The sequence below is a fragment of the Pelodiscus sinensis genome, chromosome 22 (genome assembly GCF_049634645.1).
Source record: "Pelodiscus sinensis isolate JC-2024 chromosome 22, ASM4963464v1, whole genome shotgun sequence".
NCBI classification, from domain to species: domain Eukaryota; kingdom Metazoa; phylum Chordata; order Testudines; family Trionychidae; genus Pelodiscus; species Pelodiscus sinensis.
Window position 1 is genome coordinate 9,752,709 of NC_134732.1, and position 16,163 is coordinate 9,768,871.

At 43.7% G+C, this 16,163-nt stretch overlaps 1 protein-coding gene across 6 annotated transcripts in view; it reads right to left on the reverse strand.

The window, feature by feature from the left end:
* Positions 1–16,163, reverse strand: part of CDK5RAP2 (CDK5 regulatory subunit associated protein 2) — a 170,825-nt gene that overhangs the window by 133,816 nt on the left and 20,846 nt on the right. For all 6 annotated transcript variants that reach the window (XM_006129080.4, XM_075905145.1, XM_075905146.1 and 3 more), the window contains 3 exons: positions 10,491–10,614; positions 8,289–8,443; positions 1,548–1,707 (listed from right to left, as the gene is read on the reverse strand). In XM_006129080.4, coding sequence (XP_006129142.1) covers positions 1,548–1,707; positions 8,289–8,443; positions 10,491–10,614 — 439 coding nt within the window. The remainder of the gene's footprint in view (positions 1–1,547; positions 1,708–8,288; positions 8,444–10,490; positions 10,615–16,163) is intronic.

The window sequence follows — 16,163 nt, forward strand, 5'->3', positions numbered from 1 at the left end:
CTTGTTAAGAGAAGTGCGCCTCCAAACATTGGTGACTCATGATTGTACCTAGGGCACTGCCCTTTGTGTCCATGCCAAAATTTTGATTGTTAAATGGGGTACTCCCTCATGCCCACTTCCTGTTCTTCTGCATAGCCCTCACTGCGCTTCCCCACCTCTCCCCTTGCAGACACCAGTCGCCAAGCTAAATTAGTTTATAAAATGTATAGTTATTAATATTCCAACATTATGACAAGATTATATTGTAGACTCATAGAAAACTACTCTTCCAAATGAGATCCTTCTACAGAATTGCACTATAGAAAGGTAAAGAAAGCCATGTTCCTTAATGACACATGACAACTCTGTTTGACAAGTTAACTGCCCCTTTAAAAATGCATTTTTGTTATCTATGACAGCACGCTTAAGTAGATTTACTAAAAACTCCTCTATTTTAAATGAAGGTTTGGGGGCTTTTGGTAATTTTCCTAAGAAAAGTGAGAGACTTATGAGCAACAGCAACTTATACTTTGACACATTTTTAAAAAGACAGCAAAGTAAAGGTTATTTATTGACCAGTAATAGTAGTCATAACTCTCTCATCGCTATTACACCCCAAGACAAGTACACAATTTCTAAGGTAAATATAACCAAGATCACCTAATAATAAAGGAACTAATTTTGGCCCACCTACCACAAATGGTTTAAAAAAAAACTATGTTAATTTTGATACTTCTCAAAAATTATATTCCTGATCAAATCAACCCAACATAGATTTTCTGAAGGTTTCAATACTTTCAATGATTTTGTATAAAGAGCTAGAGCTCCTCTGAGCTTTTAAGTCAGAAGAGCATTCCTGTTTTTTTTATTTAGGCAAAAAGGAAGAAAAAGTAATGCTCCAATCAATATAAAACACAAGATATTATCTAAGCAGAAAAACCCACATCTACTAAGGATAAAACTTCTTAGAAGCTTAACTGCTTCCATTAATCATCATGTGGATTTTACCATCCTCATTCATGGTTTGAAAAGAGCCCTGAAGAGATCAAACTAGCCTTCAGAGTCATTTCTGCTTTTCAACCTCAAGATGGCATTTGACTTTCTCCATAAGGGAGGAAAATACACACGTGATTGGTAGATTGCTCCCTCAGTAGAATCTGAAGGTTGAAGAGATTACTAACTTTCATAAGTTATTTTGTGTTACACGAGGAGAGTACTCTATTAAAGGAGAAGCCTTAATAAGAATGGCATGCCTGTAAACATGCTCAGAGAATCTAACCAATTATTTGTGGATTTTGATTACGAGATGACACATTATGAGCTACAGAACTGTGTAGAAAACATAAAATTACCAAGAAAAACGAAAACCCAAACCTCCAAACAATGAGAAGGATGAAATGTAGTGCTCAATACTGGTTGCCAAAACTACGAGGTGACCAACTAAAGGAATTTGAGAAGGCCACTAAAAAGTTAACTTAAGTCACTTAGTTATAGTTATCCTTAAGATCTTTAAAATCCTAAATCATTTGAACTTTGTAATGTTAAAGTTATCAAGTCAGTTTCCTCACCTCTATCTCACAATCTTTTTTACTCAAAGCAACAGTAAGTTCTCTGATTTTTTCTGCTGGTAAGTTCCCATCACAAGTTTCACTTTGAGACTTTTCCTCTTCAAGGTGCTGAATTATAGCTTCTTTACTTTTCAAAGACAGAGCCAGTTGTTCTATAAGTCTAAAATTACAAGATGTGAATATTAATTTTGCATCATTATCTAAAACCAACTCCCAAATCATTGTAATAGATTTTATGGGCAGCCTCCCATACAACAAAGAGCGCTAGTAATATTTTGGAAAGCACTCACAAAATACCAAGCCTTCTCTTTCCCTCCACTGTAAGCAGAAAATTTAAAGCAAGCAACTAACAGAATTAAATTATCTAATAAAAATGTTTTTGAACAATACTCTTCAAAACTGATACGAAAGGGAAAAGGTTTAACTCTTTCATCCTAATATTTTCCACATGGAAAGTACTGTATCTAAAAGCCATCAGTACAGACCATTTCCTACCAATTTCCATTTTACCCATATACGCAAAGTAATGAACAGTAGAACAGGTATATATTAAAAATATAACTGGAAGGAAACACTCGTGTCTTTGCGTAGAATAGGATGTCAAAAGCCAGTTACAATCTCTTCCATATGTAAGTGCTTGTACTGAACCTAAACTGTTTCTACTCATTAAAAAAACACCACCACAAGTGGAGGATATTCTACCACGTCAGTAGTTCCCAAACCATTATCCATGGACCACAAGTCCACAGAGTCCTTCCTGATAATCTACAGAACAAGTATTTTGATCAAATAGTAGAGGGACTGGGCATACAAGAAAGTCCAACAGATGCACTTTCTAATGAAGTGGTCTGCAGAATTTAAAAGCTGAAGATCCAGTGCCATGTAGCAAATTTGGTAGTATAACAATTTGAAATGTATCTTCATATATATGGTTGTGCTTGTAATTCAAGCCTCAAGTTCCTAGAGCAGGGGTGGGCAATAATTTTCTATAGGGGGCCACTCCAAGAATTCGGTCAGGGACCACACTTTTCCATGATATTAATGCTGGAGGAGTAAAGTCCGGGTTGGAATTTGGGTACAGGAGGGAACTCTGGGTAGGGAAGTTAGTGTTTCAGTTGTTTAAATGAATAAACGATAAGCCTGGGTTTATTGGTTAATTCAAACAACTACATGCATACACACCCCTTGCTGTGTCTTAATTGGGGGGGAGGGGTGACGCTGGTGATCCTCCATGTGCTGGTTCCTGCAGAGGCAAGCAGCATGAGGGGAGGGGGGACAGGCAGGAGCTGGCACTTGGGTGGAGCCAGCTTAAAAGTTGGTTCCCCATGAGCACCAGATCCTGCGCAGCTGCCTCTCTATGAGAATAAGACGGGGGAGATGCAGGAAGCCAACTTTCAAGCCAGCTTCCTGCATGTACTGGCTCCTGTGGAGCTGTCTACCCTCCCTCCACTGCACTGCTGCCTCTTTATGAGAGGCAGTGGGGCGTGTGCAGGGGTAGGCGGGAGAGGATACCCGTGGGGACTCAACTTTTAAGACATCTCTCTGTACATGCTGGCTCTGTGGAGCCACCTGCTTCCCCCTTGCTGCCTTCCACATAGTGGACTCCTCATGAGGATCAATTCTGTGGCATCGCCTGCCCCACCCCACCCCCACCCCCATCCTCACACGTCGGGGAGCAGGCGGAAAGCTAAGCACCCTCTGTCCACAAGGAGCTCAGGCCCCCCACAGACGGGGGCTGCTGCTGTGAAGCAGCCTCTGTCCACAGCAAGCCTGGGCTTGCCGTAGACAGAGGCTGCTCTGGTGGGATGCTGGAGCAGCCTCTGGTCCATTGGGAGTTCATGTGTTCCCCGTGGCAGGCAGGAGTTGGTCTGCACTGGGAGCTGATTTTTAAACTAGCTCTGCCTGCCACTGCGCTGCTGCCTCTGATACAGGGGAGGAGCATTTTAGCAACTGTGTGACTGCTAAAAATTGTTGTGGCTACACAATTACTAAAACTATATATAACATCCCTAGTACTGCGGTGCAGGAGGGGCAAGTGTGTGGGGGTTCTGAGAGGGAGGTTAGGTGCAGGAGAAGGTTTTGATTTGAGGAGGGGGTGGGGTGCCAGGTGAAGGCTCTGGCTGGGAGGCTCCTGCCTTCTGTGCCCTTGCATGTTGCTCAAAGCAGCCAGCTGTAAGAGTCATGTGCTCTCTGAACTAGGGATGTAAAATCCGGTTTCATTGGTTAACCGGTTAAATGTGATGTTTAAGCAGTTAACCGATTAAAGGGGAGGCAAGGGAAGCTGCTCCAGCCAGGCTGGAGAGGACTCCCGCCCACCGCTGGGCTGGAGTAGTTCACCCCACCCACTGCTGCAGGCAGGGGCTGCTCTAGCCCAGCCACAGCAGCCCATCCCTGCAGTCCCCCCATCCTAGCATCCCAGGAGGAGCAGCCCCTGCCTCCAGGGTGTCGGCCCACTATAGATAGAGGCTGTTCCAGCTTGGATGCTGAAGCAGACCTTGCCTCCAGTGGGCCCTCTGCGTGGGCTGGAGCAGCTCCAGCCTCCACCAGTTAACCTTAACCAATAGGCCTCACCCAGTGAGACTTACCATTTAACCAGTTAAACTTTCACATCCCTACTTGCATGGTCCAGCCCTTCTGGGGAGTAGGGCATTGGGTCTCAATGTACTGCATATGCCCACAAGCACTGCCCTTGCAGTTCCTATTGGCAGGGTGGTTCTGGGGGCAGGGACATGCCTTAAGGGGCACATGCCACACAGAGACGCACACAGTAGCAGAGCAGCAGGCTGCTTTGAGCAGTGTGTGGGGACCTGACAGTCCCACTAGGTGGGATCCAAAGGTTTGAAAGGCCAAATGTGAACCACAGGCCATATTTTGCCTGCCCCTGTCCTACAATAACTCTTACACAGCCAAACTCATGCACAGTGAATATTTCAGTCCTTACAGTCAACTTTCTCCATTAGTTCTAGGGATGTAAAATTATGTTTAATTAACCAACCAGTTAAATGAGATGGATAGGAGGAGTGCTGTCCTTTTCTGGGCATCCTAGCATTCGGTGACTAAACGGTTAAACTCAGGTAGCTAGGAGATGTTGGCAGGGAGCCAGCAGAACCAATGGGAGAAGGTATTGAGATTTAAATTGAAAGGAACATTTCTTGCTTTTTTGTGAGAGAGAATTTAAGCCAGGAGATATTGGAACAAGATGAATTGAACCACCTACAAAGAATACTAGACATGAAAATGGACTGGACCTTGAAGCACAGATGTGTGAGTAAACAGGCAATGTCTATTTACATGCGAACAGGTTATTTTCTTTGTTTTGTTGTTTGGTTAAATGTCTGTGCTAAATCCATGTGCCATGCCCCCATACACTCTAAGCTGAATCCCAGGGATGAAATGTGTGTTTTAATTGGCTTTTTTCTCAGTTGCTTTAAAACACCTAGCAACCAAGTATGCTTTAGATCTTTTTGTTTAGTTAATAAAATAATCTTTTTAAGGCTATGATTTGATTCTTGTGTCATGAAAGGTAAAAGGAGGTCTGCGTATGCATGCCTAAGTCTGAGAGGTCAGCTATCAGTGATTATTGTTTGTTTTTTCAAGAACTTGGAAGAAGTTCCCAAGTGATTTCTTCCTGGGTTCAAGAAAGGGCTTCCCCCCCCCTCACTTAGTGGTGGGCTGCTACCTCCGAAGGTCAGGGAATCTGTGACCTAGGAGAGCTTTTAAGCAGAAGCCTATAGAGACAAGGTATTTTTAAGGTCTGTTGAAGGCTCCCACCTTCTGCATTTGAAAGCCAGAGCCTGGAGCAGCCTTGACATGGTGGCAGTGCAGGTGGGATCATTCTGAACCAGGAACACAAACCTCGGGATTTTAAAATAACCCTTTTTTCCATTTGCTGTCTGTGGGGGGAAAAGGGCACACAAAAAATTAAACCTGCACAGTCAAAGAGTTCAAACCAAACAGTTTTTTTTCCCCTAGCTTTCAGGGCAACTGGATAGCTAAGCTAGAGTAGGGCAGAGAAGCAGCCCAGTAGATGCATTTGCGGTCCAGCAAAGTACCCCTGGAGCAACCAACTTAAGCAATACGCCAAGCCAAAAATAGCTTCAGATCAGGGTGAGATGTCCATCTCCGGGCAAGACTCATACAACAAGGAGGGGGGAGGGAGAGACAGGAGACTGTCTCTGTGAGGCTGGGGGGCAGGAGCAGAGAGTGGCAGCCATGCCCCTCCGATACCACTGTCCTCAGGGTGGGAGAGTGTCTTTATGGCAGGCAGACTTCTAACTAAGGGCAAGATGGAGTTCTTCCTACAGAGGAAGCGTTTGGAAGTAGAGGAGAGGGAAAAGCAGAGCAGCTTTGAGCTGGAGAAAGCTGAAAAGCTGCCCTGGTCCAACTAATGCTCCTCAACCCAAGAAATACCCAGTGTACAAGGTAGGAGATGATGCAGAGGCCTTCTTAGTGAATTTTGAAAGGTCCTGTCTTGGGTACAACATCCCCAAAGACATGATGGAGCTGAGACTACAACTCAGTGGACCCTTAGCAGAAGTGGCAGTTGAAATAGGGGGAGACATGAATAATTATGAATTTTTTTAACAAGGGGCCAAAATTAGGATAGGGTTCACTCCCAAAAATGCTCGTCACTGTTTCAGAGCCCTAATGTGGAAACCAGATATGGCATTGCCCCAACATGTCTACCAGATGAACAAAAACTGGGACACATGCATATCAGGAGCAAATGCTAAGACTATGGAAGAGCTATCTCTCCTGATGAAAATGAAATAGTTCCTAGGGGGCATTCCTGAACAGATCCAAAGATACATCCTAGTTGGGAAACCCAAAACCATAACAGAGGCAGGGAAAATCTGAGCCAAATGGCTTGAGGTGACAGAGAAGAAAAAAAATGACACATCCGTGGTGATGAAAAAAAGGTTTGTTGTACTCTGGGGCCTTTAGTACAGGGTCAGATATAAGGGCAGCTTTAAGTTGCATAAAAGCTTCCGGAAACTTCCCAGTCCACTTTACTGCGTGTGGTTGCTTTTTTCTAGTCAAGTCTGCCAGTGGAGCAGCTATCTGACTGCAGTGCACTACAAATTGCCTGTAATATCCTGCTAAGCCTAAGAATGATTGGACTTGTTCTTGGACTTAGGGACAGGACAGTTTTGGATCTACTTTACCATGTACATGCAAGGTATTTTTCAGGTCTCTTGTGGGCCCCCACCTTCTGTACTCAAAGCATCAGAGTGAGGAACAGCGTTGACAACATTCTTTACAGTAAAAGAAACCGTAGGCTACGAAGATAAGAATTTAAGAGTTCCACTCTAGATTCTCACTGACAATTAAACTTTTGCTGACTAAATATATACTTTTGTAACAGATATTCATAGAACCTCTGAAGTTTTAATTCCAAAGGGGAAAAATGCACAGAACTCTTCCCCCCACCCCCTAAGTTCAAATTAGGGATGTAAAGGAGTAATCGACGACCCAATAAGCCTATGTTTAACAGAAAGTCGAATCGACTACTTGCATTCCCCCCCTCATCCGCCCTTGCCACCTCTGTATCAGGGGGAGCAGGGGGGAGGGAGTAGGAGCCAGTGCTGGGGAAGATCCAGCTTAAAAGCCAGTTCCCCACAACATGGTCTCCACAGTGCTGCCCGCCTCCCTTCGCACTGCTGCCTCAGAGGCAGGGGGGACAGAGACTGCTTTGCAGCTGCAGTCCCTGTGCACGGGGGTGGGTCCCACGGAAAGTTGGGCACCCTGTGGGGAGAGACTGCTGTCACAAAGCAGAGTGTCTGTGGCGACTCGGCTATGGGTAGAGGTTGCTTCGTGGCAACAGTCCCTGTCCATGGGGGGGTCCTAAATCCCCGCTGGGACCTCCCCCACGCACAGGGACTACTGCCAGCTGTGCAGGCAGCCTGGCTCAGATCCGGCTCACACTGGGTGTGGAACAAAACCCCACTGTGGCTCTGTAATTTAAAATGCAGTAGGAACCAAGGGGCAGCTTGCCCAGCTCTTACTGCCTTTTCAATTGCAGAGCTGCAGTGGGGTTTGGTCCTGCACCTGGCGCAAGCCAGAACTGAGACAAGCTGCCTATTGACTAATCAAGTAGTCGATAAATATTCTATTGATTACTCGATTATTGAAATACCCGCATTTTAACATCCCTAGTTCAAATTGCCACTTGGTCATCAACTCATGATTCAGACACCTTTTCATCTTCTGTCAACTCAAAGCTCTCCAAAAACTAACTAAAAAGCATTTACAGTCTAAACTGCTGCACAATATTTTTTACTCTTGCTAGAATTACTAACCTCAATGGATGTGTCAATGGGACTGAACAGCATTTGAACACCACGAAAGCAAGAAATGGGTACAAACGAATCATAGCCTCCCCCCTTCAACAATGGTGCAATAAGCATATTATTCTTGCACACAGATAAAAAGCAATGTGGCCACAAACTGCTTTAAAGCAGTGCATGCATGCAGTTAAGTCACATGCCCTTATCCACTCTTTTGCACTTTTAGGCCAAATTTAAGGCTCAGTATTCCCATTAAACCTGTAGTTTGTAAAACAGATTGCTACGTTTGTTCAACAGCTGATTTTACAAGACATGTATCGATACTCGTGGATCTCAGATGTACATGAGGGTAGAATCAAGCCCTTAAAATCTATTTCATATTGACTGGTCTGTTTATCACTTTTCTCTATTAACATTTTCCATTTGTTAGAAAGATTACCAATAGAAGTCTGACCTGTCTTTTTCTGTTAGTTCTGCAATAGTATCCGGCTCCTTCAAATCTGTATTTGTAACTGCAGAGAGTTTTTGTTCAACAGCCATTCGCAGAACTTTCTCCCTTTCTGTCATTGCAAAGGCTTTTTCCACTTCTTCTTGGGCAGCTTTAAGATTCTGTACTCAAAACAAACATGATGCATTGGACCATTGAAACAAAATGTTGACCAAGTTCTTCCATGCTACATTTCCCTTCCCAAAGTATGTTTTAACATCCTTAACATACTTTGCAGCTCTAGCACACCCTTCACTAAGATCTGCAAGTGTTCTATAAACATTAATAAATTAACCCTCAACATGCACCCATGAAGTATACAAGTTGCATTTTACAGATAAAGTTAGGTATGAAGAAGTGAAGAGACTACAATGATCAGAAAAAAGCATGCAAATTGCGCTCAGAAATTTGTGTACTTTTTTCCGATAGCTTTTTCAAAAGAGGCTTTTCCAAAATTTGGCCCCCCTAAAAAAAGCGGAAGAGCAGACGCATTCCCTGGACACGGTGGATCCCCCCACAGGGACATTGCTAAGTCATTCCAACGGAGAATGCAATCCTAAAGCTCCTAACAATGCCTCAAAGCATCTCTTTTTTTCCCCAGAATGGGAGAGTACACCTTCAGAATATGTCAGGCACCATCAAGTATTCATCTTTTGAGAAATCTTTTCCCAGAGAAAGGAACCAATACCCATCCACAAAATCGCATACCCCCTGGACAAATTATACAAGTTCCAGGTTGTGATATGTTATCAATAGATTAATATTTATTTTTTGGAACTAGCTACATGCATCTCCAGCAAAGGGTGCTTAATATAAATGCATTTGAGTAATTCTGCCTTTCTTCTTGAAGAAAAAATATTTTTGTTTATATGGAGGGGGGGAGGGGAGAGGGATTCTATGGGTGTGTCTAGACTACAGGGTTTTGTTGACAAAAGTGGACTTTTGTCGACAAAACTATACCTGCGTCTACACTACCACCGAGTTGTCGACATAACGTCGACAGAACTTGGCAGTTTTGTCGACAGCGGTAAACCTCATTCTGCGAGGAATAACGCCTTTTGTTGACAGAGTTCTGTCAACAGAAGGGGTTATTGCATCTACACTATCCTTTGCATCTACACTCTCATGTCGACAAAGCGGCTTGCTTTGTCAACAGAACTGGATGTAGTCTAGACGCTCTTTGTCGACAGAAGCTTTGTCATCAGTATGTCGACAAAGCCTGTCAACAAAAGCCTGTAGTCTAGATGTACCCTATGAGAGCTCCCAACACCTGGCCACTCAACTGTGAGCACATATCCCAGAACAGGAGGTTTTAGGGTTAGCTGTGAACATCTTGGGAAGCCCCTTGTTAATCCTTCAGAATCATATTAATGACCAATATTCGGCAGCGGTAACCCACCACTGACAGAGGAATTCAAAAAAGTTTTGCTATGATACCTTCTCAGAGACACACAAATTAATGTACCACCACACTTCTACTCATGATCTGATCGAAAAGACAGAGAAGAGATAGTCAAAACCTGGCAGATGTCATTATCGAATTCTCACCAGCACCAATGCAGAAACTGGAGTGGAAGGTCAGCAAGCAGAATACAGGGAAGTACCCTCCATCCATCTTCCCAGGAAAGAGTATTGCAGATGACTTCTCACAACCCAGTCATATACTGAGCAGATACTTCAGAAGTCAGCATGTCAAACGCATACTGATATATAAAGGTTTCTAAACTCAGAGTTAGGAAATCTGTGGAATGGCATAATCTCTTGCAGTATGGTTAAATTTCCCTAACAAAGTAGAGATCTGTCACCCAAAGTATGGATATTACCAGCCTACATTGTAAGAAATGGACTCCCCACAGTCCCAATTAGGAGATAAAATTCCTTGTTCTAACATACCCAAAATCCACTAGAGAAGCAAGTTACTTCATACGGCTCAACCCATCTTCCACATTCCAAGATTCAATAACATTGGACAAAGTTTCCCCATTCTTGGCATTTATTGTATTTGTGTTCTCACTATTTTTACAATGAAGCTGAAACAGAAGCTCTGAAAGCAGCATTTAAGCAGGTCACAATGCTAAATATCTCTGCTGAAAGCAGATAGACGCTAGGGAGCTCTGCATGGCAAAGTCAATAACAAAAATCAATTACTCTTCAATATTGAAGACTTGCCTCTTCCAAAAGGTTTATTCTGCTGGTGAGAATTTCTTCCACTTGTTGTACTTTCTTCTGAGACTCTTCTTTCACCCTCTGAATTTCAGCATCACCGCCTTGAGCCAAGCTTTCAACCGCTTTACTGCAAAAAACAAGATGTAGAAATCTCAATGCTTATCGTTATACTGTCTGGAGTCTAAGGGACACTTGAGGATATTATGAATATTGATACTGTACAACTGCAATGAGTTATGCCAGATATGCCATGCAAGATATCTGAAAAACTATTATAATTTGGCATAGAAGATCATCTCAATTATGTGTTTGTATCACCTTTGTATTTTTGGTTATGGATATGTTCTCTGTCTGTATCACTAATTTGGGCTATGCTTCTGGGTGACTCCCAAACAGTTTGATAATGTACTGCCTAGCTTGCTTGGTGGCCCATCAGATATATGATTTGACCTTTGAGAGAGTTGGCAGGGGACTTTGACCTAGTGAGGCACATAGGGGTATGTCTATGGACAGAACTCTAAGGCTTCCAAACCATGTGGTGGGCAGCTTTAGTTTGGGACAAGCAATAAAAGCCATAAGTTAAAAGGAATATAAAGGCAGCTGCATCTTCTCCATTTTATCATCATAAGAACGGCCATATTGGGTCAGACCAACGGTCCATCCAGCCCAGTATCCGGTCTGCTGACAGTGGCCAATACCAGATGCCCCAGAGGGAGGTAACACAACAGGTAGTTAATCCTCAAGTGATCTCTCCCCCATCACCCACCTCCAGAGAAACAGACTAGGGACACCATTCCTTCCCATCCTGGCTAATAGCCATTGATGGACCTAACCACCATGAATTTATCTAGGTTTGTTTTTTTTTACCCTGTTGAAATCCTAGCCTTCACCACATCCTCTGACAAGGACGTCCAGAGGCTAATCATGCGCTGAGTGAAGAAAAACTTCCTTTTGTTTGTTTTAAATCTGCTGCCTATTCATTTCATTTGGTGACCCCCTAGTTCCTATATTGTGGGAAAAAGTAATTAACTTTCCTTATTCACTTTTTCCACATCCATCATGATTTTATAGATCTCTATCATATCCCTGCTTCGTCTTCTCTTTTCTAAGCTGAAAAGTCCAAATCTTTTTAATCTCTCTTCATATGGGACCTGTTCCAAACCCCTCATCATTTTTGTTGCCCTTTTCTGAACCTTTTCCAATGCCAATATATCTTTTTTGGGCTAAAGCGACCACATCTGTATGCAATATTCAAGATGTGGGCATACAATGATTTTAAATAGAGGTATTAAGATATTTTCTGTCTTATTCTTTATCCCTTTTTAAATTATTCCTAACATTCTATTTGCTTTTTTGACTGCCGCTGCACACTGAGTGGATGTTTTCAGTGAACTATCCACAATGACTCCAAGATCTTTCCCTTGAGCAGATGTAGCTAAATTAGTCCCCATCATATTGTATATATAGTTGGAATTATGTTTTCCAATGTGCACTACTTTACATATATCAACATTAAACTTTATCTGCCATTTTGTGGCCCAATCACTTAGTTTGGTGAGATCTTTTTGAAGCTCTTCACAGTCTGCTTCAGTCTTAACTATCTTGAGCAGTTCAGTATCATCTGCAAATTTTGCCACCCCAATGTTTATCCCTTTCCCTAGAACATTTATAAATAAGTTGAAAGGATTGGTCCCAGTATGGACCCTTGGGGCACACCATTTGCCTTTCAGAAAACATACCATTTATTCCTACCCTTTGTTTCCTGTCTTAACCAGTTCTCAGTCCATGAAAGGATCTTCCCTCTCATCCTATAACAACTTACTTTTCTTAAGAGCCTTTGGTGACGGACTGGTCAGAGGCTTTCTGGAAATCTAAGTACACTATGTTCATTAGATCCCCCTTGTCCACATGCTTGTTGACCTCTCTCAAAGAACTGTAGTCGATTAGTAAGGCATGATTTCCCTTTACAGACACCATGTTGACTTTCCCCCAACAAATTATGTTCATTTATGTGTCTGACAATTTTATTCTTTACTACAGATTCAACTAATTTGCCCAGTACTGACGTTAGACTTACCAGTCTGTAATTGCCAGGATCACCTCTAGAGTCCTCTGTGTTATGTTAGCTATCTTCCAGTCATTAGGTATGGAAGCTGATTTAAAGGCTAGGTTACAAACCACAGGTAATAATTCTGTAATATCCCATCTGAGTTCTTTCAGAACTCTTGGCTGAAAGCCATCTGGTCCAGGAGACTTGTTACTGTTAAGTTTATCAATTTGTTTCAAAACCTTCTCTAATGACACCTCAATCTGGGACAATTCCTCTGATTTGTAACCAACAAAGAATGGCTCAGGTTTGGGAATCTCCCCAATATCCTCAGCCATGAAGACTGAAGAAAGGAATTCATTTAGCTTCTTCGCAATGACTATAATCTTTGAGTGCTCCTTTAGCATCTCGATCATTAAAGGGGCCCCACTGGTTGTTTAGCCAGCTTCCTGCTTCTGATCTACTTAAACATTTTGCTATTACTTTTTGAATTTTTGGCTAACTGCCCTTCAAACTCCTTTTTGGCTTTTCTTATTATACTAGCCAATTAGCTTGTCATAAAACAGAATTTTCAGATCTTCTCTCCTGAGCACGCTCTCTCTTTCTCCTCCTACTGCCTCCCCCTCTCTCTCTCAGCTCTTCTCCGCCCACGCCTCTCTCTCCATCTCTTTCTTTCTTTTCTCCCCCTCCTGCCTCTCACTCTCCCTTTCTCTTCTCCTCCTGCCTCTCTCTCCCCTCCGTCTCTCCCTGCCCCCCTTCCCCTTCCATCGTGGCATTCAGCTGAGTGCTGCCTGCTCAGCTGGGCTCCCCCGCGGCGGGAGGAGAAGGGGGGGGCGAGACGGTGACGTGACATACACGGCCCTTCCCCCTGGCCATGTACGTCACCGCCTCGCCTCCTTCCCCTCCCTTCGTGACGGCTCAGCTGAGTGTTGAGTGCTCAGCCAGGCCACCGCAGGGGAGAAGGGGTGGGGCGGTGATGTACACAGCCAGGGGGCGGGGCAGTGTAAGTCACCGCCCCCCCCTTTCCCTCGCCTGCGGTGGCCCGGCTGAGGAGCACAGCACTCAGCGCCACGGCGGGAGGGGAAGGGGGGTGCTGACGTACACGGCCGGAGGCTCTTAAGACTCTCAGACACTGGGCTACTATTTCTTATGTTATTTTTACACTTAATTTGACAAAGTTTATGCTCCTTTCTATTTTCGTCACTAGGATTTGACTTCCACTTTTTAAAATATGTCTTTATCTGCCATTGTTTCTTTCATTTTGTGGTTAAACCACGGTGGCACTTCTTTGATTCTCTTACTGTGTTTTTTAATTTGGAGTATACACTTAAGTTGGGCATCTATTATGGTGTCTTTGAAAAGTTTCCATGCAGCTTGCAGAGATTTTACTTTTGTCACTTTACCTTTTAAATTCTGTTTAACTATCTTCCTCATTTTTGTGTAGTTCCCCTTTCTGAAATTAAATGCCAGAGTGTTGGGCTGCTGAGGTGTTTTTCCCACCACAGGGTTGTTAAATTTTATTACATTATGGTCACTATTTCCAAGTGGTCCTGTTATATATTTACCTCTTGGACCAGATACTGCGCTCTCCTTAGGACTAAATCAAGAATAGCTTCTCCCCTTGTGGGTTCCAGAACCAGTTGCTCCAAGAAGCAGTCATTTTAAGATAAGAAATTTTATCTCTGCATCCCGTTCAGAGGTGACATGTACCCAGTCAATGTGGAGATAGTTGAAATCCCCCCACCATTATTGAGTTTTTAATTCTGATAACCTCTCATATCTCCCTTAGCATTTCATAGTCACTATCACTGTCCTGATCAGGTTGTGATATCCCTCCATCCACCCTGGGAGTGACCAGACAACCAACACAGGCTGCCTGAGGGATGGACCTGGCTCCTGAATTAGGAAAGCAGGATTAAGGACCCTCTGAAGGTAGGAAGGTGGGGTCTGGAGTGGAATAGGGGATACAGCACTTGCCTGGGAGCACAGGGTGGTGGGCTCAAGACCTGCCCACCCGGGAGCAGGAGCTCCCATGTTCGGAGGATGGAGTTGAGTCCATCCCTGGGGCAGCCTGTATTGGATGGAGCGGGCTCCCATATTAGGAAAGCAGGATAAAAGACCCTCTGACTGTAGGGAGCTAGAATGGCTTAGGAGATAGGGCATTTGCCTGGGGAACACAGAGTGGTGGGTTCAAGTCCCACCTCCACCCACGCTGGGAGTGGCCAGACAGCCAACACAGGATAAGGGACCCTCTGAAGGTAAGGAGTTGGTGTGGGCTCTTGAGTTAACAAAGGGGCAACAGCCTCTGGAACGCGGGGTGGGGAGGGACTTGATCCCTCCGGCTAGGCAGGGATCCCCAGGGATAAAGCTGGCTCCCACATAAGGAAAGCAGGATTAAGGGACCAGCTGAAGGTAAGGAGGGGTTCTGGAGTGGCCTAGGGTATACAGTATTTGCCTGGGGAGTGCAGGGTGGTGAGCTCAAGTCCCAGAGATGAGAGGAAAGGACAGTGTATGTTTGTGAGAATGACAGACACACAGTGTAAGAGTAACAGATTTGCATTGCCAAACTCCCTCCATTCTCCTCTCACTGAGTGGGCAAGCAAGGGGCAGTGCCAAGGCAGAGGGCAGGAGCAGCATTACAGTAGGTGGAGAGGCAACTGAAGTGACAGTACTTGATAGCTTCCCTGCCAAACCAGGATCACCTGTCAGAGGGCTCCAAAATCTACTGGTAGATCCCACTCTACTGGTTGGTGACCACTGATTTAACACCACTTAGAAATTGTTAAATGACAGCTTTCAGTCACAACCAGACAATAGAATTTTGTATCCGATTACCAATACTTCCAAACCATCCAATTTTTCTACAATACACATCACTTCCAGCTTATACAGTAACATTCACAATCAAGAATCGGAACATATTCAAAGAATCAAGTTACATATTCACTGGATAAACAACAATTGGAAGGGCTTATTATAATAACATTTATTATTTTTTAAAAATCTGGGCTGCTAGCAAATGTCCACACTTTCGATTTTTGAAGACCAGGTAGTGACACACTTCACTGTGTATTAGTACTGAACTAATGCTGTACCACTGTTAACAGTAACACGTCAAGTGACATTTTTTGGATGAGATCTAAACAGATCCCCTGTGACCATTAAGTTCTGAGGACATCTTCATCTGTATTACTGGGATGCTTAATCCAGTGAATGGTTTACCAGATAACTGGTAAGTATCAGCTTTTATCGAGTGATGCTTACCGGTTCTGGTTAACTGGTGGGTGCTGGAGCAAGCCCTGTCCATGGTGGGCCCAGATGCGCCACAGGCAGGGGCTGCTCTGGCTGGGCTGGAGAAGCCTCCCTGTGCCACCTGCCCACCCTTCAAGTGGTTAGCTTGTTAAACATTATATTTAAGTGGTTAACCAATTAAACAGGATTTTACATCCCTGCTGCGATGTTAACTCAGTCCCAAATTTTGGCAATTACATTCTATCTACCCCAAAATACCTCTGATAGAGTACTATCCACTATTCTAACTATATAGTGGTCCTTCATGCTTTTAAACAGTTACTATATTCTACTCCAAAAGGTAGGTAAAGCAACTTCCAAACATGAGTTTGCAAAAT